The sequence below is a fragment of the Bos taurus genome, chromosome 12, assembly GCF_002263795.3.
Source record: "Bos taurus isolate L1 Dominette 01449 registration number 42190680 breed Hereford chromosome 12, ARS-UCD2.0, whole genome shotgun sequence".
NCBI classification, from domain to species: Eukaryota; Metazoa; Chordata; class Mammalia; order Artiodactyla; family Bovidae; genus Bos; species Bos taurus.
Genome location: NC_037339.1, coordinates 53039547 through 53066505, shown reverse-complemented (window position 1 = coordinate 53066505; position 26959 = coordinate 53039547). Strand labels below are relative to the sequence as shown.

Sequence of the window (26959 nt, the reverse complement as noted above, 5' to 3'; positions counted from 1 at the left end):
GCTGCTAAGTCGCTTCAGTCGTGCCCGACTCTGTGCGACCCCACAGACGGGAGCCCACCAGGCTCCACCACCCCTGGGATTCTCCAGGCAAGAACACTGGAGTGGGTTGCCATTTCCTTCTCCAATGCATGAAAGTGAAAAGTGAAAGTGAAGTCGATCAGTCGTGTCTGACTCTTAGTGATCCCATGGACTGCAGCCTACCAGGCTCCTCTGTCCATGGGATTTTCCAGGCAAGAGTAGTGGAGTGGGTTACCATTGCCTTAGACCAGCAGCCTAAATATAACTTGGGAACTTGTTAGAAATGTATTTTAACAAGCCCTCCAGGTAGTTTGAAAGGTACTGGTCTTGAAGGACCTTGTCCCTAAATTCAACTCACAAAGGTATATTCTCTCTGCTCAGAGTTTGATGGACCATGGACTGGCAGATTGTTATCACCTGAAAGCTTGTTAGAGCTCCAGGTCCACCCCAGATTTATTAAATCAGAACCTGCATCTTACAATACCTATGTGATTCATATGCATACTAACCTTGGGAAGCGAATAGGTTTTTAGAAAACAAATGGCCTAAGAGAAAGATTCCCAGACAGGTGAGTGGGAAAACATATTCATCTGCTGTGCATGACTGTGTCGTATCTGGTCTTTACTGAATGCCTATGATGGGCCAAGCACCGGGATAAATGTGTTACTTTTCCTTCCTCCTTCTAACAACCTATGAGTAGATATGACTCCATTTTATCAATGATAGGATGCTCAAGGCTCTCACAAGAAGTAAGTGATGGAGCTGAGGAAAATCAGGCCCAATCTGTCAGGTTCCAAAGTGCGAACTGCACCGCATCAATTACTTTGCAGACAAGACCAAGAACACTTAACTGCAGTCTGTCACAGTTTCAGTAGCTAACATCATTGTGTGATTACCACTGGCATCAGAGGAAATGGGCATGAAGATTTGGGGACACAAACCCCCATATGATTTGACTCCCGCTTGCTTTGAAACTCTGAACACATCCCAACATCTCTGGACCTCAGTGTCCTCAACTCTACAATAAGCTGCTGAGTGAGTGAAGTCGCTAAGTCGTGTCCGACTCTTTGCGACCCCATGGACTGTAGCCTACAAGGTTCCTCAGTCCATGGAATTTTCCAGGCAAGAGTACTGGAGTGGGTTGCCATTTCCTTCTCCAGGGGATCTTCCCCACCCAGGGATCGAACCCAAGTCTCCCGCATTGCAGGCAGACGCTTTACCATCTGATCCACCAGGGAACCCACCAACTGGAATTTTGTGGCGTTGAGAAAACAGCCTAAGGGAAAGAGATGGAATATTAAAAAGGACTATGCAAATATGTAAAACTCTGCATCCCCATCATAATCAGCAATAGAAAGTCACCCATAAACACAGAACCCAAAAGTGTTAGGAACTCAGAATGTACTTTGGGGATTTGCCTAAAGCTAGCTTTGGGCTCAGTACAAGATTGGGGGAGGAGGGGGAAGGCAGGTAGGGTTAGGAAAAGGTTGTGGGGAATTCTTAGAGTTTTGTGACAGGAGAAGTTACCAGATAGGATGCTTTTAGGTTGTCTTTTATGAATTTCTGGAAATCCTAATCCAAAAAATCAGACATTAAGGAATTCTAGAGATTTGTAAGATTTACAGATAGTATTTAGATTAGGAGCCAGGTCCTAGAAAGAAACACTCCCAGAAATGAGGGAGAAATAGATGAAATCCTAATTTCCTGCATGACTACCAGTTCTGATGAACTCTGAGGATTTCCTGGGAGAAGCACGGGCTGAAATGTGTCCCTTATATGCAGTCCCATCTCCATTAGAACCAAAACTAACCCATTTTAGGAGTCCTACAGACCAAGTCTTACTGTTCTAATGTGGCAGAGGCATTCCTCAAACCTGACTTAAGAAACTTTAGAGTACAAGGTGTTGTGAAAACCTTTAAAATGAGTGATTTATTGTTGTTCATTCGCTAAATTGTGTCCAACTCTTTGCCACCCCATGGACTGCAGCACACCAGGCTCCCCTGTCCTTTACCTTCTCCTGGAGTTTGTTCAAACTCATGTCCATTGAGTCAGTGATGCTCTCCAACTATCTCATCCTCTGTCACCTCCTTCTCCTCCTGCCCTCAATCTTTCCCAGCATTATAAGATCCTTCTGAAAAGGGAGATTGCATCTAGTTTTGTGAAAGATCTGTTAAGGAAGGTGCCAGGAAATCCCATGTGGTGAGCCCACTTAGATATCCTCCTAACTCCTAGGTCAGCTGGCAGGTGAAATCCTGTAGGGAAGGTAGGTTTGAGGGCACCAGATGTAAATCAGCTCTTCCAGGACCATCTTACTTTCTCTGCCTGGCCAAATTATTACATTCAATAAGCCAGAGACAAGCCTGTTCCCAAAGGGGCACACAGGTTTTCCCTCCCTTTCAAACTCTTTTATGATTTCCCTAGGAAGTTACATTCTTTTCCCTGAAACCATTAAGTCTGTTCAACCTATGTTTCTGTTTCTGAGTCATTACAAATCTGGCCCTGTAGTTATCCTTATTAGCTATGAACTAATCCATCACCTAGAATTAGGTCCTCTTGCTAGGTTTGCCATCACTGAATCCTACATAGTGGTCTTTGGTTTATGTTTATAATATGCATAAATATGTGTCACTTGAGACATGATATAATAATAATGGTTACCATTATTATGCATGGTATACTTGGTTTTGTTCATTTCAATCACTACAAGAAAGCCTATGGAAGGAGTATTGTTATCACCCCTGTTTGATGGGGAAATTGCATTTTCAAGAGATGAAGAAGTAACTTGATGATATCACACCACTAGAAAGTGATGAAACTTGGGTTTGAACCCAGGCCTCTGGCCCTAGAACCCCCCACCCTGCACAGACTGAGCTGCTCACAGCATGACCTCCTCCAATCTGGAATATTGTTAGGACCTCACTGGAGTATAATGGTGCAATTATGTGATGCACTACTTCACAGTAGGCTTCTTGGGAAGCATATTCAGTTTTAATTTTGTCATCTGAAGATTTCTATCTCCTGAAATTCCCCTCAGATGATCTATAATGTATAACATTGATAATATCACTGTTTGTTATTCTAAAGTCTTTATTTACAAAAACATCTAATCCAGGACTAGTTAAAAGCCACTTATTTCTTTAAATAAGTGTGTCACTATATTAAAAAGTTTAAAAAATGCATTTAGAATTTCACAGTAGTCAAGTATTATACTTCACACAAAGGAACTTAAGTGAATTATGAGTATCATTTAAATTTAGCCTAAAGTGGGGTACTCTGGTGATTTCTAATTTTGTTTTTGTGGGATGTTACTAGTCTCTTGAAAACCCACTTAATTATCTATGTTATATGCTATATAAATTAATATATAAATAGATAATTTATGTATGAAAGAAAAAGTATTAGTCACTTGTCCAACTCTTTTGACCTCATGCCGACCAATATGGAATTCTCCAGACAAGAATACTGGAGTAGGTAGCCCCTTTCATTCTCCAGGGGATCTTTCCAACCTAGGGATCCAACCTGAGTCTCTCATGTTGCAGGTGGATTCTATACCATCTGCTGATGCTGCTGCTAAGTCGCTTCAGTTGTGTCTGACTCTGTTTGACCCCCATTGATGGCAGCCCATCAGGCTTCCCCATCCCTGGGATTCTCCAGGCAAGAACACTGGAGTGGGTTGCAATTTCCTTCTCCAATGCATGAAAGTGAAAAATGAAAGGGAAGTCGCTCAGTCGTGTCCGACTCTTCGCGACCCCATGGACTGCAGCCCATCAGGCTCCTCTGTCCATGGGATTTTCCAGACAAGAGTACTGGAGTGGGGTACCATTATCTGAGCATTATAATTAATACATAATATAATATACATTCACAATTTCTGAAGGTTCATATAATACTGCAAGTCATCTATTGGTTTACCCAGGGTATCAAAACTTCAACATGAATCTGTAACTTAATCTGGAGTTCAGTAATTCTAGAGTTCAATAAAGTTGACAAACCACAAAATGTCACAGATTTGGCTGAAAGCCGTGCTCCTTGATGCAGCTGTAGAAATGGGATGGGACTTTTCAGGGAGGGGCTGCTATGAGCGCTGACAAACCTCAGGGCATGTGTCTCTTCTGCCTCAACTCCTTCAAGGAACTGTTCTCTGGAAACTTCTAGACAGAGTCAGTCCTCTCACCAGGGCTCCTATGTCAGGGAGGAAATTCTGATTGACAGATGTTGTGGGAGACTCAGCATACTGAAGCTTAAAAGGGGCTTCAGATAGGCATGTAAGCATGCTGGAAATAAAAGCTGTGTCTCCTTCTCAGCAGCACACACTAGGGCTGTCATTGTATTACATAAGAGCATCTAGATGAAAATGAAATGCAAGCATCCAAAGAGGACCTTTAAAAATATATAAGTCTATGTGTATATGGGCTTCCCCAGTGGCTCAGCAGTAAAGAATCCTCCTGCCAATGCAGGAGACACAGGAGACGTGGGTTTGATCCCTGAATCAGTTGGAAGAAGGCATGGCAACCCACTCCAGTAATCTTGCTGGGAAAATCCCATGGACAGAGGAGCCTGCCAGGTTACCATCCCTGGGGTTGCAAAGAGTAGGACAGGGCTGAAGAGACTGAGCACACACACATGCACATATATGGTTATACATATTCATATGTAAATACATTAAATGTTATAAGAATGTATAGATAAGTAGATAGGTGAATATCATTGGTCACAGTTCCTGGTACAAACTAACCAAGTAATAAATGTTACTAGAATGTGTGAGAGAGTGCGTGTGAATAAGAATGGAAATTGTCTTGTTTTTCAGCTTTTGCCGTTATAAACTTGACTACAAATAACTTTTTTGTATGGCTTTGTACGCATGTGTGACTATAGTTGAAGGATAAATTTCTAGAATTAGAATTATTGAATCAAAGGATATGTGCCTTTGTAATTTTGATAGGCATTGCTATACTGACCCCCAAAGTTATTGTTGTACTCTTAGTTTGAATCATGAGTTTGTGTAAGATGTTACAAAGCTATACAAAGATGTTATTTGTAGTCATGCTTATAATGGCAAAAGCTAAAATAAAAAAAACAGTTTCCATTCTTATTCACACATACACTCATACACATTCTAATAACATTTATTACTTGGTTACATTGTACCAGGTACTGTAACCAGTGATATTCACCTCTCTACTTATCTACATATTTTTATAACATTTAATATATTCACATATTAATATATATACATATATACTTACATATTTTTAAACATCCTTTCTGGATGCTTGCATTTCATTTTTCATCTGGATGTTCTTATGCAATACAGTGACAACCCCAGTGTGTGTTGCTGAGAAGGAGAAATAAGCTTTTATTTCCAGCATTTCACATGATTATCTGAAACCTTTTTAGAGCTTCAGTTTGCTGAGTCTCCCACAACATCTGTTTATCAGTATTTCCTCCCTGACTCAGGAGCCCTGGTGAGAGCCCTGGTCAGAAGCCATCTTTATATGGGCTTCCCTGGTGGCTCAGATCCCCTGGAGAAGGGAAAGGCTACTCACTCCAGTATTCTGGCCTGGAGAATTCCCATGGACTGTATAGTCCATGGGGTCACAAAGAGTCGGACGTGACTGAGCAACTTTCACTTTCATATATATATGAAAAGTTAAAAGTGAAACTGCTAGCTGCTTAGACAAGTACAATTCTTTGCAACCCTATGGACTGCAGCCCGCCAGTCTCCTCTGTCCATGGGATTTTCCAGGCAAGAATACTGGAGTGAGTTGCCATTCCCTTCTCCAGGGGATCTTCCCAACCCAGGGATCGAACCCAGGTCTCCCACATTGCAGGCAGATTCTTTACCAGCTGAGCCACAAGGGAAGCCCTCATATATATATATAGATATATATGTTCACACATATACATACATATATACACACATATATATGTATCAATATCTATCTCTAAAATAGAACGTGAATCACTATGCCAGTATTTATATGGGCTATGTATGCACTGACCCACAGACTAGTGTTTTAAGTATCTCATGGGAGGGTGAATCTCTCCTTATTCACAAACTACTTATTGTGTCCTTCTTGTAAGACTAAAATGAATGAAATAATCTAGATGTTTGTTGCCTATAGAATCCTGGAGTAGCACCAATGTCAAAGTTGCATAGGAAGAGCTGAGTGTACTTATAGATGCTGTGAAGTTTTATGTGTTGCTAGTGATTGATTGATTAGTTGGTTTGCTTGGTTTGGATTAGCAGTGATATTTTTTAAAGCCTTGAATTGAAAATTTCTTCAACTTCTCTTAACATCTCAAGAAGTTAAAAATGCTTGAGCAAATATTGAACTTTTAAATTGTAACAAATTCATTCTCTTTGTGCTGTATTTACATGGATAACTGAGTTGATATATATAGTTAACATAAATATAGTAAATAATAGAAATGTAGTTTCCTCTATGTATAAGCAAATAGCATTTAGTATCGTCCCAGTGGCCCTACTGGTAAAAAGCCTAAAGGTATGAGACGCAGTTTCAGTCCCCAGGTCGGGAAGATCCCTGGAGAAGGAAATGGCAAACTGCTCCAGTATTCTTACCTGGGAAATTCCATGGACTTTTTTTTTCCTAGTGGGCTACAGTCCATGGAGTTGCAAAGAGTCAGGCACAACAGAGCTCACACACACACACACAAATTGCATTTGAAAACAAATTTCCTTAAAAACTGATGACAGATATCTACATGGACATTATTTTGATAAGGATCGAAGTATAATCTTGTGGCGGTGGAGAGCTTTCTAAAAATTAAGCTGGTGACCTGTTTCGAGTGCCTCTAGATGGTTTTATTGTTAAGACTTTGGAGGCCACTGTTGGAGGCAAAGAAGCTGCCTTCCTAGGTCTGAGAGGCAAAAACTACTGATCTTTAACATTTAACCACTTCCGGTGGAATACATGTAACATTAAAATGCTGGTATGTCAAAATGGGAATTGCTTCACTGAACCCTCAAATGAGTTTTGAGTGAAATGACCTTGTAGTGACTGTCAGATAGTCAGGCTTTCCTGCTTGGGACACAAGCAAAGCTATATTTCCATCAAAAGCACCTTTCTCACTTTTCAATCTTAGACTACTTCCGGCACTTAACAATTCTGTGTATGATTAACTAGTTTCATAGTTAGAAGTAGAAGTGAACAGAACACCATCAAATTTTAACTTTTGAAGTTATACTTCTTTGATTAATAAATGGAAGTTTATGTGTATAGAGCAACACAAGAAGTAAAGGTATCATGGAGGTGGTGGTTGTCATTGTTTAGTTGCTGAGTCCTGTCTGACTCTTTTGCAACCCCCAGGACTGTAGGCCGCCAGGCTTCTCATTCCAGGAGATTTCCCAAGCAAGAATACTGGAGTGGGGTGCCATTTCCTTCTCCAGGGGATCTTCCCAACTCAGGGATTGAACCAGTGTGTCTTGCATTGGCAGGTGGATTCTTTACTGCTGATCCACCGGGGAAGCCCCTGCCATTGAGTAGGCGAGTCTAATTTTGCCCAAGATATCAATACTGTTGATATGTCCAGTTAAGTAACTGTGATATTTTAGTGACATTTTAGTAATATCTGGAGATATATTAGGGTTCACCGGCGGCTTAGCGGTAAAGAATCTGCCTGCTAATGCAGGAGATACAAGTTTGATCCCTGGATCAGGAAGATCTTCTGGAGGTAGAAATGGCAACCCATGCTAGTATTCTTGCCTGGAAAATTCCATGTACAGAGGAGCCTGGCAGGCTATAGTCCATGAGATTGCAAGGAGTCAGACACAACTGAGCACAGAGATATGTTAGTAGAAGAAGCATTTTGTACCCAGAACAGAACCTAGATACTTCTGAGATTCCTTTATTTAAATTAAAAAAAAAAAAATTTAAGGACCACCAATTAATCATATTTGAAGTAGTAACATTTTAAAAGTATTAATAAAGAGTAAGACTATTTGTTTTGAATAACCTTGAGTCAATTAATAAATATAACTAACACTCCAACACCCTGTAACAGTCAACCGCAGACAAATGCTTGTTAACAGACGTTCTACTCATATTTTTGTAACTGTCCAAATGAAAAAGAAGAGATTTTTGTTCTTTTTTCTATATATATGAGGCTATTGGCCATTGCAGAATAAGAGGTCAATGCTGCCGCTGCTAAGTCTCTTCAGTCATGTCTGACTCTGTGTGACCCCATAGACAGCAGCCCATCAGGCTCCACCGTCCCTGGGATTCTCCAGGCAAGAACACTGGAGCGGGTTGCCATTTCCTTCTCCAATGTATGAAAGTGAAAAGTGAATAGCAGATGTCAAATAACCCAGAAACGCAACACTTCCTAGTTCTGATTCATTGCTTCACATTTTGCCCATGGAAGCCTGTGACAAAGTGATTGGCAAACCCTTGGCCATGGACAATGGAAGGTTTCCCAGGGTTAACTCTATGATTCTTCTTGTGTTTGCCTTTGATCTGTCACTCGGTCACTCCATAAATCTAAGGCTCTTAAAATGTCAGGGCAATGTCTCTTTCAACATGGTAAGGTTTATCTATCAAAGACTTTACATTTTTTTCTTTGCTTATTTTAAATGAATCGTTCAAGACTGAAGGTATTTCCATAGTTGTACAAGAGGATGATACAGCCAAGACCATGTTGTTTCGAAGCCAGGGAGCCAGGGTCTTCATTCTCTAAAGAAAACCAAATAAGGTTTTCACTGTGTAGCTAATATGCAATGATTGATGATCTTTAGAGAAACATGCCTAATGCTAATAAGTGACTAAGTGCTTTCAAGGATGTTGACAGATAGAGCCTGAGCTGAAATGCGATTCTAAATATAATTTATGATGTGAAGCATTTTCTTTGAGGACTTTGCAAAGTTAAGAAGAGGTTGGTTATGTCTGGGAGATAGCTGAGCATGGTATATGGATGTACCTTAGCCAGCAAATCCTCTAATTTTAGACTTTTTTTTTTTCTTTCCAATGCTTTTATTTTAGAGATTTACTATTTGTCTTTCCTATAAGATCCTCTGGTGAAATTGGTAAAGAAATAAGAAAATGGCCAAAATGGGGTGGTAGAAGAAAGACAGAATGAGGATTGTTCTTGAGTCAGAAATTATTAGCAGGGACTTACTTCCCTGGGGGTCCAGTGGTTAAGACTTTGTCTTCTAGTGCAGAGGGTATGGGTTCGATCCCTGGTCAGAGAGCTAAGATTTCACATTCCTCGCAGCCAAAAAACCAAAGCATAAAACAGAAGCAATGTTGTAACAAATTCAATAAAGACCTTAAAAATGGTCCACATCAAAAAAAAAGAAAAAGAAATATGTCAGCAAAGTTGACTGAGGCATTTTGTCCCCAAGATTCCTTTCCAGACATACTCGTGCCTTCTCACCCTTGTGTTTCTACTTCTCTCCTCCTTAGCTTCATTTTACTTTTCAGAAAGGAGTAATCCAATTCTCCGGGTGTTAGGTTCTATATGTCGCCTTCCCCCTCACGCAATGTTTTTAATTTATATTAAAGAGCTTTTGACTTCCATAGTAATCAAATGTTTTCTAAGCACAGATTATTCTGTAAACCATTCTCTGGATAGAATTAGGTTTAAATAAGACATGAAATGACTTAAGATTTGTTGAATTTATTAAGTTTGAGAGTCACTTTCTGAGCCATGAGATCAACAGGTTATAACTCTTTTGTTTCTTCAGGTGTCACAGTTATCTTAGAAGATTCAGCTCAGAGAAGTGAATCTGACCCTAAAGCTAGACTTGTGAATAGCATTTCTTAATGCTCTTAGTTGAATCTTTTCAACATATGTGACATGTCAATGAAAGCTTTTAAGCACAAATTGAGGATAAGTTTTCAGGTTCAGATCATAGAAGAGTAGCCATCCAGTTATTTACTGGCCTGTTACAGATGTGGAAATAAATTTCACTGTAACCTGAGAAGGGATATATATTTAAAGTGAAGTTAATTTACTCCTAAGACATATTTATTTTTTATCTTTTTATTCTGTCTCTTTGCTGCTCTTAGAGCTTTTGTTTCAGGAAACTTAACTCATTTTAATGGAGTCATTCATCTATTTCAGCCAGTCCTAGGAATCTTTTCAGAGCAGTGGAAAGCCCTTTCTTTGCTGGAGTGCACACCATAGATTCCTGGGACAGGGTCTCTGTCTAACACAACTCCAGGGGTTGCTGTTCATACTGTAGTCTATTTAAATGGCACCTTTGGCCTATTCTTTAAGTGATTAACTGCATTTTAATGGATGTAAGATGGAACTTGTAATTGATATTTGTCCCCAGGGCACAAGTACCATGTAAGTCAAGAAAATATTTTCTGTGCACTTTACCAGCAGCTTTAATTCTCACTGTATTTTTTTAATTAAATTTATTTATTTTTAATTGAAGGATAGTTGCTTTACAATATTGTGTTGGTACCCACCAAACATTAACATGAATCAGCCATAGGTATACCTATGTCCCCTCCCTCTTGAACCTTCCTCCCACCTCCCTCCCCACCCCACCCTTCTAGGTTGTCACAGAGCTCCAGTTTGAATTAAAGAAAAAAAAAGAAAGGGAGATCAATCGGACATGGGAAATCCTTGAATGAGGATGTCTTATCTTATGAAAACGCCAGTTCAAATGCAGAAAAACTCTTATCTGCCACAGGAAACAGATAAAAGCAGAAGAATACACCCTTCCCCAAACTTGTGAAACACAGCCACTCCATTATTTCCTTCTTTTGACTCTGACTGTAAAAATATTTCTATAATATCAGTCATTTGAAAGAAATGTTCACAGCTCATCACCAGATGGAACAGACAGCAGTCTGGCAAAGTAGCCCTGGTTGTCACTTGTAATGCGTTGCTCACCCACCTTCCTAAAAGCATCTCTGTGCTTTCCACATTCATCTCCACCATGCTTACAAATAACACACCGCATAGAATCCCAGCAGATAGTGAGAAATAGTGGGTTCTGTTTTATACCAGTCATTTCCGTGACACATTTGAGGAGGAGAGAGAGAGGGGAAGGGAAGGAATTTTGCTTTCCACTTTTTCCTGTCTGCTTGGCAAGCGGAACTCCCAGAGAAGAGCCAACGCCTCATTTCTGGAGGCCCTGGCTTTATGTGTCAAGAAGACTTGATCTATCTGGTAGGGAGGAGGACCTGGACTAGACACTACAAAATCAGTCAATCAGTAGTAAGCACAGTCATCTCAATTCTCAGAAGAATTGTTTCAAATATGGGAACTGAAAAGCTCATGACAAGTCTTAATACAAGATGTCTGTCTTATGATCAAGTTCATTCACTCATCCATGAACTCATTCATTCATCATTAAGAGCCAACTCACTGGAAATGACCCTGATGCTGGGAAAGACTGAAGGCAGGAGGGTCTAGATTCCATTGGGTATTAAGAATGGTATGTATTAATAGGATTTTCTCCATTTAATTTGTCAAGAATGTAATTTTTAATTAAAAAAGAGAATTGGAAAATATAAATTTCCCCAGTTGGAAAGATTTTGTAGGACTCATTTAGCAATACCTTTAAAGAAAAGACATTGATTTTCTATTCACACTATTTATCCTTTTAGAAATTTTTTAAACTATGTAATATAAAAATATGTATATACTATAGTAGTATACAGTACATAGTATAAACTATGTACTATAAAAACAATTATAAATATATGAACTTTTGTAGTATTCTGTTGCCTTTTTTCTTTCTCAAACAGCTGTTTCAACATAAAGTTATGAAATCATGTGCATCTTTGAGTAGAAATCTTATAGTCAGTATGACCATGACTATTTTCAATCCAGTGTTTATTTGTTTGTTTATTTGTATTTATTTATACAAAAGAAATGTGCTAGCAGAGCAGTGGAAGCTTTAGGGGAAAGAGGCAAGCCTGAGGACAGGCTATCATTTGTCAAATGGACACTGCATTGCTCCTAGGACCAATACTAACAAAGGCTCTTTCTCAAATGAGCCATCACCATTGCAAACCAGTGTCAGTAACGGGAATATTTTCTGACTGGCTCGCATTTGATAAATAGTAAGTAGTATGTATTCAAACTTAATTTTAAACAGGACCCAAACATTTAAGTTAGGTGGCAGGGACCTAGAAACAATATTGATCCCTGACCTTTTTTTTTTTTTTTTTTGCAATCAGAGAGATTTGATTACATGCATAATTTGTCTTCAATACTCAGATTTTGCCCTTAAGTTATCTAACTGAATGACAAAAACTGCAAATAAGAAATATGAATGTATTATTGCTAGGTTTAAAGTTAGACTTGCTTCTTCTTGCAATAAAAGAGAATCAGTTTCCTCTACCAAAAGGAAAACTGAATCATTGAACTTCAGATTATAGGCACTGGGTGTCATTATTTTTGTCAAGAAATAGTGAAATAATTTCCAAGAATTATGAAAACCTCTAAGAACATTCTTTCACCAAATTTTAAAGTGGCATCTTGGTTGAGATTGATTTTTTTTTTAAGTTCACAGCTTTTCCTCCACTCAGGGCAAGAGATTAATGTCTTTGCATTCTTAATAAGCTCCAAGCCCTAAATTGCCAAGACATTCTGGATGGAGGCCATTTAGACAGAGATGAGCATCAACAGTACGCATGGTCTATGTCACAGGAGATCAGGCTTCTCAGTGTCTCCACAAAGCCTTCTGATGAGAGAAGCAGAGGTTGCCAAAGTCATCCTTCTGACTACAAAATAATAGAAATGGGTGATCAATCCCTCACCTTCTGTGGCCTCTCAGGACTGGCAGCATTCATGTCTGAATTGAAATCATGAAGGGTTTTTTGGCAGTCTCTTTTCCTTTGGAAGGGTAGATTAGAAAATTGTAATCTGTCGGTTGTGATTAAGTTTCTGATTATCTCTGTGTTGAACTTGAAGAGAATTGCTACAATTTTCAGTTTGTGTTTCCCTGTCCCCTGTGATAACTTGGGTCAGAGGTTGGACTGCAGGCCTCCCAGTGGTATGAAAAGCAATCATCCAATGTCCAGTCTGAGCCAAAAGCAATAATAACCTCAAAACAGAGCCTGGATTCAACGCAGAACTCATTTTCATTGGCCAGACATCTCTCTCTTCAGTGACCAGACACTCATTCATTTTGACTCATCTAATGACTGTACCCTGTGACACTCACATTTGCATATTTAGAGATTGTTCAAGACAATAAGATACTTGAAACGATCTGAATTTTTGGACATTAGATGAATAAAATAGCCAGGGAGTTATCTATTACTTACCTAAGTGAGCATGTGTGTGCGTGCTAAGTCACTTCAGTTGTGTCCAGCTCTTTGCCACCCTATGGACTATAGCCCTCCAGGCTCCTCTGTCCATGGGATTCTCCAGGCAAGAATACTGGAGTGGGTTGCCATGCCCTCTTCCAAGGGAACTTCCTGACCCAGGGATCGAACCCACAATATCATGTCTCCTGCAATGGCAAATGGGTCCTTTACCACAAACGCCACACAGGAAGCCTCACATAAGTGAGTGACCAAGGACAGATATATTCCCTGGTAGCTCAATTGGTAAAGAATCCACCTGAAATTCAGGAGACCCCAGTTCCACTCCTGGGTCAGGAAGATCCGCTGGAGAAGGGATAGGCTACCCACTCTAGTATTCTTGGGCTACCCTGGTGGCTCAGCTGATAAAGAATCCACCTGCAGTGTGGGAGACCTGGGTTGTCCTGACTCAGGGTCTCTCAGGAGGGTCAAGTTATTGGTGGGGCTGCAGTCATGAGAAGGCTTGTCCAAGGCTGGACACTTGGAAAATCGGTGCCAGCTGTTTTCAGGTGGCCTCAGTTCCTTGCCATGTTGCCTCTTCACAGGGACCCTTGAGTCTCCTCCTTGACATGGCAACTCCCTCAAAGCAATGATCCAAGAGCGAGCAAGGAGGAACCCATAATGCCATCTATGAACTAGTCTCAGATGTCAGGCATCATCAGTCCCACCACATTCTATTCACTAAATGTGAATCATTAAGTACCCCCCCCCCTTCAAAGAGAGGGAAATGAGCTTCACCTTTTGAAGGGAGGACTGTCGAAGAATTTGTGGGCATGTTTAATACTGGAGTGGGTTTCCATGCCCTTCTCCAGGGGATCTTCCTGATCCAGGAATTGAACCCAAGTCTCCTGCATTACAGGTGGATTCTTTTACTGTCTGAGCCATCAGGGGAGCCCTAAAAAACCAACACAGCAAGTTAATAAACTTCTAAGTACCTCTAAGTCTTTTAACCTATTAAAATGCAGTTTATAGTAATTTACCTTATAGGATTGCTTTGGGCATTCAATGATATACCATAGGTAAATGGCTTAGAATAGTCCTTAACCCACTGTAAATGTCAGTTTTCCTTTTTCTTCCCCCTCTGATACATATAAAGACAGAATGATTAGAAAGAGTATCACCTAGATGCAGTAGTTTATACCAAATTGTGTCTGGAAGGATTCTTTCAACTGGTTGGAATCTTTTTATTATGTTTGCAAGGGTAATTGACAAGTCTTCTAAACCACCTCGAGCTTGTAGCTGGTTCAGATTTGTGGGATCCTGGGTCTTCTACATTTCTGTCAATGTCTTCACCATTCATACGATCAACTTCTTTGAGTTTTCTGGTTCCTCACATCTTATATCCAACCCATCAACAAGTCCTGCTAGCTCTGTTATCAAAATATATCCTGTCTATAATCAATTCCTTTCAGTTGCAAGGCATCACAAGTTTCAGCCCATGATCTCTCATCAAATCCTCTTTTCTTGACTATTCTAGTCGTCTATCATTGTCTATCTAGTCCATTCATAGTCTGCCATACCACTTTCTAGTCTATTTTGAGCACCCAGAGTGATCTTTTTATGTTTTTAGAATGAGAAGGGTTGTTTTTTTTTTTTTTTTAATGTGGACCACTTTGTTTCAAGACTTCGTAGAATTTGTTACAGTATTGCTTCTGTTATTTATGTTCTGGTTTTATTAGCCATAGACGTATGGAATCTTAGTTCCCTGACCAGGAATCAAACCTGCAACTCCTGCACTGAAAGGTGAAATCTTAACCATTGGATCACCAGGGAAATCCCTGGAGTGATTTTTTTTTTTAACATAAATAAGATGATGCCATCTCCCTGTTCAAAATATTGCAATGGATTTCCTTAAAAAAAAAAAAAATCACACTCCTCCCTCTAACTACATCTAGACTGGTCTGGAACACTCCAGTCAGCTTTAAGAAACTTCTTTTCATCTCCTCTCACTAGGCTTATTTTGATCTCAGGACCTTTGTATTTGCTCTTTCCTCTGCCTAGAGTACAGTCCGCATGGCTTACTCTTCCCTACTGAAGGTTGCCTCTTGTGAGAGAGACCTGACTGGTGGTACAGGGGTTAAGACTTTGCTTCCAATGCAGTGGGTACAGGTTGGATCCCTGGTTGGGAAGCTAAGATCCCACATGCCTCATGGCCAAAAAAATCAAAGCATAAAGAAGAAGCAATATTGTAACAAATGCAATAAAAACTTTAAAAATGGTCCACATCAAAACTATCTTTAAAACAAGAAAGCACCCCAAATTTCATTACAGTTTCTCGGTTCAGTTCTGTCGCTCAGTCGTGTCCGACTCTTTGTGACCCCATGAACTGCAGCATGCCAGGCCTCCCTGTCCATCACCAACTCCTGGAGTTCACTCAGACTCACGTCCATCGAGTCAGTGATGCCATCCAGCCATCTCATCCCCTTCTCTTCCTGCCCTCAATCTTTCCCAGCATCAGGGTCTTTGCTAATGAGTCAGCTCCTCGCATCAGCTGCCACAAATCCTGTGAACACCATATTAAGTATTTGTGTGTTCTTTCTCTGCCTCCCTCACTAGACTGTAAGCTCCATGAGAGCAGGGAGTTTGCCTTGTTCTCTAATGGGCCCCCATACTCCAAATGGTGTTGGCACATGGTGAGTATTGAATACATGTTTGTTGAATGAATAAATGAATAAGCAGAGTTATGAGCCAGCCCATTTTAATCCAGAGGTCACAAGTTAGAGGCTGGTCCGACACATAAAATTATTTTGTTAACATGATGTTATTATCTGTTAGTGTTTTTGTTTTCTCAAAAATTTGAATTAGTTGACAATTTCTATAAATTATGAGATTTTATATAAACATTTGGGGATAAAAATCAAGATATTTTGGTATTGGGGATTTCTTATCAACAATCACATCATGTTTATTAGCACAGGTTCCTTTTAGACAGGATTTAGCCCAGACCCCTCTGCCCTCTATTATTTCCTGACACCAGTAACTCTCTTGCACCTGGCTGCCTTCACTCTTGTGTGATCTGCCTGGCCATGCAGGCTTTCCGACCCTAGAAAAAGCATATTTGCTGTAAGTTTGCCAACATTTGTCTACATGTCGGTGTAATTTTTCACGTCTGCCTTAGAAGTGAAATTGGTCTCATGCTGGAGCTCCGAGTCATATTCATACTGAGACACACGTTTCAGGTTTGGGTGCCATTCTAGTTGCCAAACAGTTACCCAGCATGACTAACTCTACAAAGAAACATTACAAGTAGGAGAATGGAAAGACTTAATTATGTTTCAAACTAGTTTTCAACTTTGGAAGGTTATTCTTTAAAACATTAAAACACACATCAGTTCAGTTCAGTCGCTCAGTTGTGTTCAACTCTTTGCGACCCCATGAATCGCAGCAAGCCAGGCCTCCCTGTCCATCACCAACTCCCGGAGTTCACTCAGACTCACATCCATTGAGTCAGTGATGCCATCCAGCCATCTCATCCTCTGTCGTCCCCTTCTCCTCCTGCCCCCAATCCCTCCCAGCATCAGAGTCTTTTCCAATGAGTCAACTCTAAACACTCATAGGTAGATTTAAAACAGTTTCTTTTCAAACTGCGTAAACATTTGACCCAGATGTTTACCTAATGTGATTCATTTACATTGTGTGTGGGGCATACCCAGTTGTCCTACAAAAGAAAATCATGAGTTTAACAGAAGATGGCTGCATAGTTAGTTTGAAATAGAAATGTATGTACAGTAGCAAGAACTAAGTCATTTTGCTCACTGAATAACCAGTGCCTATGTATTTTAGGGACTTGAATACTTAAGCATCTGCTGTGTGTCAGAAACTGTGCTAGGCAATTGCAGAAGTTGTATTCTGTCTGATAGGCTAGGGGTTGCAGACAGCAAAAACTTAACAAAACAAACAAGTATATTATACTATACACAGTAGGAGTTAATAAGTGCTGTAGGTGTAAAGGAAAGTGGAGTAGAAAGACGGAGATGGGGAGACCTGACCATTTCCTATCCTTAGCAGTGTGGTCATATTGAAAAGATGAGACTTGAATAAGAGCTAAGAGAAGTAAAGGTTTTAGCCAAGTGGATCTGTTGGGGGAAAGCCTTCTTGGAGAAGGACGGACTTAGGTGAAGTCTTAAGGAAAAGGGTGCCTTGTGTTGAACACATGCTGAACAGTGTGCTGACTGACAGTGCAGTTGGCCAGAGTGAAGAGTAAGTACATGAACACACACTCTGCTCTCCATAGGAGTCATCTGTGCTTAGTCGCTTAGCCGTGTCCAACTCTTTGCGACCCCATCGACTGTAGCCCACCAGGCTCCTCTGTCCATGGGGATTCTCCAGGCAAGAATACTGGAGTGGGTTGCCACTCTCTTCTCCAGGGGATCTTTCCAACCCAGGGACAGAACCCAGGTCTCCTGCATTGCAGGCAGATTCTTTCCCGTCTGCGCCACCAGGGAAGCCTAAGAATACTGGAGTGGGTAGCCTATCCCTCCGCCAGGGAACCTTCCCAACCCAGGAATTGAACCAGGATCTCCTGCATTGCGGGCAGATTCTTTACCAGCTGAGCTACCAGGGAAGCCCAGGGAGTCATGTAGTCTAACTAAGGAATACTTTTCACCTATTTTTGATTAATCTTTATTTTGATTTGGCCATCAACTGAGCATTGGAGACTTCATAAGAGTATGAGAGGCATTTTCAGCACTACAGGCTCAATTAAAAAAAAATTTTTTAACTGGAATATAATTGTTTTACAATGTTGTGTTAGTGTCTGCTGTGCAATGAAGCAAATCAGCAGTATGTGTACATATATCCTCTCTCTCTTGAGCCTCCCTCCCACTGCCCCCCATACCACCCCTCTAGATCATCACAGAGCACTAATCTGAGCTCCTGGTGCTATACAGCAGCTTCCCATTTTTGTAAGGAGAACTTAAGCAATTGGCCCCTGTTGGCCCTGCAGTAGAAGATACCTTAACCCTAAGCTCCTGTTCATGTGTAGCTAATTCTCCTGAATTGTCTGCCCTTTCATGATTGCCAGCCCACTCTCTTGTTCCAAATATCTAACAAATGCAGATGATTTTCAGAGGAGTCCATGAGAAAAAGAATAAGAACTGAAATTTGTTATTTCACTCCACAAGTTCATTCACCTCCACTAAGTAATACATACAGTTCAAGAGCACCCTGTGAACATCTCCCTAACAGAGCTCTGTGTCTCCTCAATGCAGCTGCTTGCCAAGGACTGGCCCTTTGGGGTTGAGATGTGTAAGCTGGTGCCTTTCATTCAGAAGGCCTCCGTGGGCATCACTGTGCTGAGTCTATGTGCTCTAAGTATTGACAGGTAAGAGCATGTATCTAAGCGACATATATCCTGACCACGATCCTAGTGGTTGCTACGTTACTTAGAAAGTAAACTGTAATTCAATAAAAACCAGGCTCTGCCAGCTTGGCAATTGATTCTGTTTTGTTCTTCAGATATCGAGCTGTTGCTTCTTGGAGTCGGATTAAAGGAATCGGGGTTCCAAAATGGACAGCAGTAGAAATTGTTTTAATTTGGGTGGTCTCCGTGGTTCTGGCTGTCCCTGAGGCTGTGGGTTTTGATATAATTACCAGTGATCACATAGGAAATAAACTGAGAATCTGCTTGCTCCATCCCACTCAGAAAACAGCATTTATGCAGGTAAATTTTACTTTTTTTTTTCCCTTTTCTGCTCTTGCCTTATAAATGTTTAGCTATTTCCCCCAATCTCTTCTTCTTGGGAAATTATTGATTTATGACTATCCTTGGCATAAATTAAAAGTGTAGGTCCCAGGACCTCAGGGTTAACAGCGGGACTAGTGACCCATGCTGCAAGAAGCTAGGTCATTACTTCTCCAAGAATTCCCTGATTCTCAGGAATACAGATAAGCCAAGTTGACATAAGAGAATCGATTGGAATTTATAGCTTTCCGACTCAAATTCACATAAGAACTGGCAGCTACAACATATTTTGCATTAAGCAACACAGCAGTCATTGGAGGCAGTGTGTGGTTAAAGGAATGATCAAGGAGAAGTCCCTCGTATGGACAGACTGGTAGAAATCTGTGACTCCATGAATCTTGGTATGAATGACAAGCTTGTCCTCTCTCTAAAGGGAAAGCTGCTATTGCAAAGAACTTCATCTTGTCTATTTATTTAAGAGTGTTTAATTAGGGAATGGGGAAAAATAGCAATGCTGGTCATCAGAAAATAGACCCTAAGTAAAAAAGGCTCTTCCCAACAGAAAGGGTGAGGAGAAGTTAATGCAAAGGGAGTGGGTCCAAATGTCACAAATAATTATTTTCTATTTTACACATAAGTTTATATAAGATTTTATGTATATGTGTATAGATCATGATAAACAAAAGACTAAAGAGGGGCTTTAATGGGAAACTGAAACTGAAAATGCCGTTTCCTTGTTTCTTATTAGTTGCAATAGAAAAAGTACTGCATGGGTGTGCGCTAAGTCGCAGTCGTGTCCCAATCTTTGCGACCCCATGGATCACCTCCACCAGGCACCTCTGTCCATGGGATCATCCAGGCAAGAATACTAGAGTGGGTTGCTGTGCTCTCCTCCAGGGGATTGTTGCAACCCAGGGATCGAACCCGCATCTCTTATGTCTCTTGCATTGGCAAGCGGGTTCCTTACCATAGGACTACCTGGGAAGCCCAAAGTACTGCATAGATTCCATAACTTCTGTTCCAACAGAGACGTATCTGGAACAACAGTCTTTAAAAGGAAAAGGAAAAAAGAACGAGTAAGAGAGAAGTCATTTTATAAGCAATTTTGATTTTTAGTTGATAGCTTAGATGTATACATTCCTGAGCTAAATGATTACCATAGACCTCTTCCTACCTGCTTTCCCCAGAAACAAACTTGTTAAAAAGTGAGAAGTTCCCCAAAACACTAGAATATCTTTACACATCAAGATGTGGTATTTCACACAAGAAGTTCCTTTCACTTGTGTGAAGACAAAAATATTTGAGTTATCAATTTTGCCCAATTGCTTACATTTTTATATATAATTATAGCACACTGCCTTAGAGAATTGAAACACCTTTTAGGAAAAGTTTGTTTCATTTAATTTAATTTTTTGTTCAGCAGACAAAAAATTCTACATAGTAGAATAAAGATTCTACTGAAAGATTCTACATAGTATTTATAAAATGGATCTACTTTAGAAGATTATTCCTTGATGAGCATTTTTTAATATCTGATATGTAAGATTTTCTTACAGAGGAATATTAACTATAACATCCTTTCTTCCTCATAGTTTTACAAGACAGCTAAAGACTGGTGGCTATTTAGTTTCTATTTCTGCCTGCCGCTGGCCATCACTGCATTGTTTTATACCCTGATGACTTGTGAAATGTTGAGAAAGAAGAGTGGTATGCAAATTGCCTTAAATGATCACTTAAAACAGGTAAGGAAATAGAAATATTTGCTGACTCATGATTATAATTCCAATTATGAATATGAAAATAATTGTAGTGATAATAAACTAAAAGTATCATATACTAGAGCATAATTCCTTTTTCTTAGTCTGATATTTTTAATATGGTTTATACTATCTACCTGGAGATACCCTACATAATCTAAAGGAATGTAAAAAGAGCCATCAATTTTTTAGATAAACCATTTTTTATTGGTGTATAATTGCTTGGCAGTGCTGTGTTAGTTTCTGCTGTGCAGTGAAGTGAATCAGCTGTATGTATACATAGATCCCCCCCTTCTTGGACCTCCCTCTCACCACCGCCCATCCCACTCAGCTAGGTCATCACAGAGCACTGAGCTGAGCTCTCTGTGTAATACTGCAGGTTCCCGCTATCCATTTACACATGGTAGTATATTCATGTCAAGCCTAATCTCCCAGTTCATCCTACCCTCCTCTCCCCTGCTTGGTGTCCACACATCCTTTCTCTGTGTCTGTGTCTCTATTCCTGCCCTGCAAATAGGTTCATCTGTACCGTTTTTCTAGATTCCACATATCAGATCAGATCAGCCGCTCAGTCGTGTCTGACTCTTTGCCACCCCATGAATCGCAGCATGGCAGGCCTCCCTGTCCATCACCAACTCCAGGAGTTCACTCAGACTCACGTCCATCGAGTCAGTGATGCCATCCAGCCATCTCATCCTCTGTCGTCCCCTTCTCCTCCTGCCCCCAATCCCTCCCAGCATCAGAGTCTTTTCCAATGAGTCAACTCTTCGCATGAGGTGGCCAAGTACTGGAGTTTCAGCTTTAGCATCATTCCTTCCAAAGAAATCCCAGGGCTGATCTCCTTCAGAATGGACTGGTTGGATCTCCTTGCAGTCCAAGGGACTCTCAAGAGTCTTCTCCAACACCACAGTTCAAAAGCATCAATTCTTCGGTGCTCAGCTTTCTTCACAGTCCAACTCTCACATCCATACATGACCACAGGAAAAACCATAGCCTTGACTAGACGAACCTTTGTTGGCCAAGTAATGTCTCTGCTTTTGAATATGCTATCTAGGTTGGTCATAACTTTCCTTCCAAGGAGTAAGCGTCTTTTAATTTCATGGCTGCAGTCACCATCTGCAGTGATTTTGGAGCCCCCAAAAATAAAGTCTGACACTATTTCCACTGTTTCCCCATCTACTTCCCATGAGGTGATGGGACCGGATGCCATGATCTTTGTTTTCTGAGTGTAGAGCTTTAAGCCAACTTTTTCACTCTCCTCTTTCACTTTCATCAAGAGGCTTTTTAGTTCCTCTTCACTTTCTGTCATAAGGGTGGTGTCATCTGCATATCTGAGGTGATTGATATTTCTCCCGGATATCTTGATTCCAGCTTGTGTTTCTTCCAGTCCAGCGTTTTTCATGATGTACTCTGCATATAAGTTAAATAAATAGGGTAACAATATACAGCCTTGACGAACTCCTTTTCCTATTTGGAACCAGTCTGTTGTTCCATGTCCAGTTCTAACTGTTGCTTCCTGACCTGCATACAAATTTCTCAAGAGGCAGATCAGGTGGTCTGGTATTCCCATGTCTTTCAGAATTTTCCACAGTTTATTGTGATCCACACAGCCAAAGGCTTTGGCACAGTCAATAAAGCAGAAATAGATGTTTTTCTGGAACTCTCTTGCTTTTTCCATGATCCAGCGGATGTTGGCAACTTGGTCTCTGGTTCCTCTGCCATTTCTAAAACCAGCTTGAACATCAGAAGTTCATGGTTCACATATTGCTGAAGCCTGGCTTGGAGAATTTTGAGCATTACTTTACTAGCGTGTGAGACGAGTGCAATTGTGTGGTAGTTTGAGCATCCTTTGGCATTGCCTTTCTTGGGATTGGAATGAAAACTGACCTTTTCCAGTCCTGTGGCCACTGCTGAGTTTTCCAAATTTGCTGGCATATTGAGTGCAGCACTTTCACAGCATCATCTTTCAGGATTTGAAATAGCTAACTGGAATTCATCACCTCCACTAGCTTTGTTCGTAGTGATGCTTTCTAAGGGCCACTTGACTTCACATTCCAGGATGTCTGGCTCTAGGTCAGTGGTCACACCATCGTGATTATCTGGGTCGTGAAGATCTTTTTTGTACAGTTCTTCTGTGTATTCTTGCCACCTCTTCTTAATATCTTCTTCTTCTGTTAGGCCCATACCATTTCTGTCCTTTATTGAGCCCAACTTTGCATGAAATGTTCCTTTGGTATCTCTAATTTTCTTGAAGAGATCCCTAGTCTTTCCCATTCTGTTGTTTTCCTCTATTTCTTTGCATTGATCGCTGAAGAAGGCTTTCTTATCTCTTCTTGCTATTCTTTGGAACTCTGCATTCAGATATTTATATCTTTCCTTTTCTCCTTTGCTTTTTGCTTCTCTTCTTTTCACAGCTATTTGTAAGGCCTCCCCAGACAGCCATTTTTCTTTTTTGCATTTCTTTTCCATGTGGATGGTCTTGATCCCTGTCTCCTGTAAATGTCACGAGCCTTATTCCATAGCTCATCAGGCACTCTATCTATCAGATCTAGGCTCTTAAATCTATTTCTCGCTTCCTCTGTATAATCACAAGGGATTTGATTTAGGTCATACTTGAATGGTCTAGTGGTTTTCCCTACTTGCTTCAATTTAAGTCTGAATTTGGCAATAAGGAGTTCATAGTCTGAGCCACAATTAGATCCTGGTCTTGTTTTTGCTGACTGTATAGAGCTTCTCCATCTTTGGCTGCAAAGAATATAATCAATCTGATTTCGGTGTTGACCATCTGGTGATGTCCATGTGTAGAGTCTTCTCTTGTGTTGTTGGAAGAGGGTGTTTGTTATGACCAGTGCATTTTCTTGGCAAAACTCTATTAGTCTTTGCCTTGCTTCATTCCGTATTCCAAGGCCAAATTTGCCTGTTACTTCAGGTGGTTTTTGACTTCCTACTTTTGCATTCCAGTCCCCTATAATGAAAAAGACATCTTTTTTGTGTGTTAGTTCTAAAATGTCTTGTAGGTCTTCATAGAACCGTTCAACTTTAGCTTCTTCAGCGTTACTGGTTGGGGCATAGACTTGGATTACTGTGATATTGAATGGTTTGCCTTGGAAACGAACAGAGATCATTATGTCGTTTTTGAGATTGCATCCAAGTACTGCATTTCAGACTCTTTTGTTGACCATGAGGGCTACTCCATTTCTTCTGAGGGATTCCTGCCCGCAGTAGTAGATATAATGGTCATCTGAGTTAAATTCACCCATTCCAGTCCATCTCTAGGATGAGAGGAAGGGCCGGCTAGTTAGGGGGGTTTAAATGGACATGTACACACAGCTATATTTAAAATGAATAACCAACAAGGACCTACTATATTAGCACATAGACTTCTCCTAAATGTTGTGTGGCAGCCTGGATGGGAGGGGAGTTTGAGGGAAAAGGGATTCATGTATATGTATGGCTGAGTCCCTTTGCTGTTCACCTGAAACTACCACAGCATTGTTTATTGGCTATGCTACTGCTGCTGCTAAGTTGCTTCAGTCGTGTCCGGCTCTGTGTGACCCCAGAGACGGAAGCCCACCAGGCTCCCCTGTCCCTGGGATTCTCCAGGCAAGAACACTGGAGTGGGTTGCCATTTCCTTCTCCAATGCATGAAAGTGAAAAGTGAAAGTGAAGTCGCTCAGTCGTGTCTGACCCTCAGCAACCCCATGGACTGCAGCCTACCAGGCTCCCCTGTCCCTGGAATTCTCCAGGCAAGAACACTGGAGTGGGTTGCCATTTCCTTCCCCAATGCGTGAAAGTGAAAACGGAAAGTGAAGTTGCTCACTCGTGTCTGACTCCTAGCGACCCCATGGACTGCAGCTCACCAGGCTCCTCTGTCTATGGGATTTTCCAGGCAAGAGTACTGGAGTGGGGTGCCATTGCCTTCTCCTTATTGGCTATACCCCAATACAAAATGAAAAGTTTAAAGAAAAAGATGAGTCTCTAGTCATTTAGGTTCTAATTCACAGTAACTATTTAGTTTAAAACTCTGTATCCTGAATTTTTACAAATGCCACTGACTTTTTGTAAACAGTATTAAACATTTTTTTTGGAAAGAGAGAATGCTATGATTATAATGAGCCATCCATTACAGAGTCTGATTGTGGTTTTATTTCAGAGACGGGAAGTGGCCAAAACAGTATTTTGCCTGGTCCTTGTCTTTGCTCTGTGTTGGCTTCCTCTTCATCTTAGCAGGATTTTGAAGCTCACTCTTTATGATCAGCATGATCCCCGTAGATGTGAATTTTTAAGGTAAGTAAGGTAAAATAGAAATAGTTGTGTAAATAAATGCCATTCAGAAGTTTTTCCATTGATTCCTTTCATTGGCAGGAAGAGAGAGTACCATTTTTCTAATCCTAAAGCAATTTAAGATGCCCCCCACCTTTTTTTTTTACTTTTACTTCTATTTCCAATGGAGAAGTAAGGGGAGCTTTGGAGAACGCTGAGAATGGAGAGCCAGGGCTGTCCAAGTGAGTGAGTGCATGATTGAAAATACCAGATCTGGTTCTCCATTGCACTTTGTAAATCCTTTCTTTTTTAGACAGCCTGGGCACTTACGAAATATATTTCATTTTAAGGCAGAGAATTGAGCATGGGAGTGGGAATAGCAGTTAATGATATGACAGGGACAGAGAATAAGAGAAAGAGAGAGACAGAAGCAAAGAGAAAGAGAGAGAGAGAGAGATCAAAATCAGCAAAGACTAGTGATAAAGTTAAAATAACTATAAATGGGTAATTTTTAAATTTATAAAGCATAAAAGTCTTTAAAGGATTTGTGCTCATAGCACATAAATAAAATTTCATATTATTTTTGCAGCTTTTTGTTGGTATTGGACTACATTGGCATCAACATGGCCTCCCTGAATTCCTGTATTAACCCAATAGCTCTGTATTTGGTGAGCAAAAGATTCAAAAACTGCTTTAAGGTAAGACAGTATTCGAAAATCAAAAACCCTTGTAATCTGGTATCAAATATAACCCTTACAAACTATTAACATTTCTATCCAGAGAGATCTAGTCAACTGTTTTATAATTTTCCCTTGTATTACATGATAGATGATTGTTTAAATATAAATTTTGCTCATAAATCACTATAATTGATTTCTCCCTACAAATCCCAGTCAACCATTCACTACTGCCTCAACCAATCAGTTTTACTCATAGAATTACTCAGAAAATGAATAAAAAATTACATGCATTGATATATGAATGCTCTCACATGATAAAATAAGAGCTACACATGAATTAAATGCACTATTTCCCTTTTTGCAAGATTTTGGACTAGGTAGCCCACTCCTAATTATAACTATGTTAGTCTCCTTTTTCATACACAGGTGAGAATTACAAGTCAAACAAAGCAGCTTAATTCAAGTTCTACCTTCACTTTTCTGTCTTCATTCAATAGCAGTGTTCCTTGATATAGAATACGTGAAATTATTCCTCATTTGCCTGCTTCCATTTGTGTGTAACATCCATCCATTCATTCACTCCTTCAGTTACCTAGTATGGAATAAAACATTCCTTCCCTTATATCCACTTATTCTTAGTGTAACCAAACCTAGGTTGGCTGCTTGTGCTCATACACCAATAATTCCAGAGGCAAGTGTTAATAAAGAAGAAAAATACTTTCATCAGAAAAGCCAGCAATCTAGGGAGATGGTGGATTCGGGTGCAGAGACCGACTCTAAAGATTCTATTCAGTCATGACAATTTTTAAAGGGAAAAATGGAGGGAGAAGAATCTCAGTGAATCATCCAGGCAGAAGGTTGGGTTCTGCCTCTCCATGGAAGGCAGACAATCTGGCTCTCTCTTCAGATGTTATCTTGCCAAGTGATCTGCTTGCAGGATCCCTTGGGGGGATTGCTGTGGGTTCAGACCTAGTCCCGCTTCTTTTTATCTAGGAAAAGCATCAACAGGTTAGACAAGGCATCTTGTGTACCCAGTTGAGCATTAAGTCAGGAGTCAGTTTCAATTGCTTAGTGATCAAATCTCTAGGGGTGTGTTAGTTGCTCAGTCACGTCCAACTCTTTGTGACCCCATGGTCTGTAGCCCACCAGGCTCCTCTACCCATGGAATTCTCCAAGCAAGAATACTGGACTGGGCCATTCCCTTCTCCAGGGGATTTTCCCAACCCAGGGATTGAACCTCGGTCTTCTGCATTGCTGAGCCACCAG

The 26959-nt window shown here is 40.5% G+C and overlaps 1 protein-coding gene across 1 annotated transcript in view; it reads left to right on the top strand.

Moving 5' to 3' along the window:
* The window catches only part of EDNRB (endothelin receptor type B), a 29160-nt gene that overhangs the window by 866 nt on the left and 1335 nt on the right, over positions 1-26959 (top strand). The window contains 5 exon segments of the mRNA NM_174309.2: positions 18521-18633; positions 18768-18972; positions 20586-20735; positions 24904-25037; positions 25603-25711. Of these exon segments, the coding sequence (NP_776734.1) occupies positions 18521-18633; positions 18768-18972; positions 20586-20735; positions 24904-25037; positions 25603-25711 (711 nt within the window).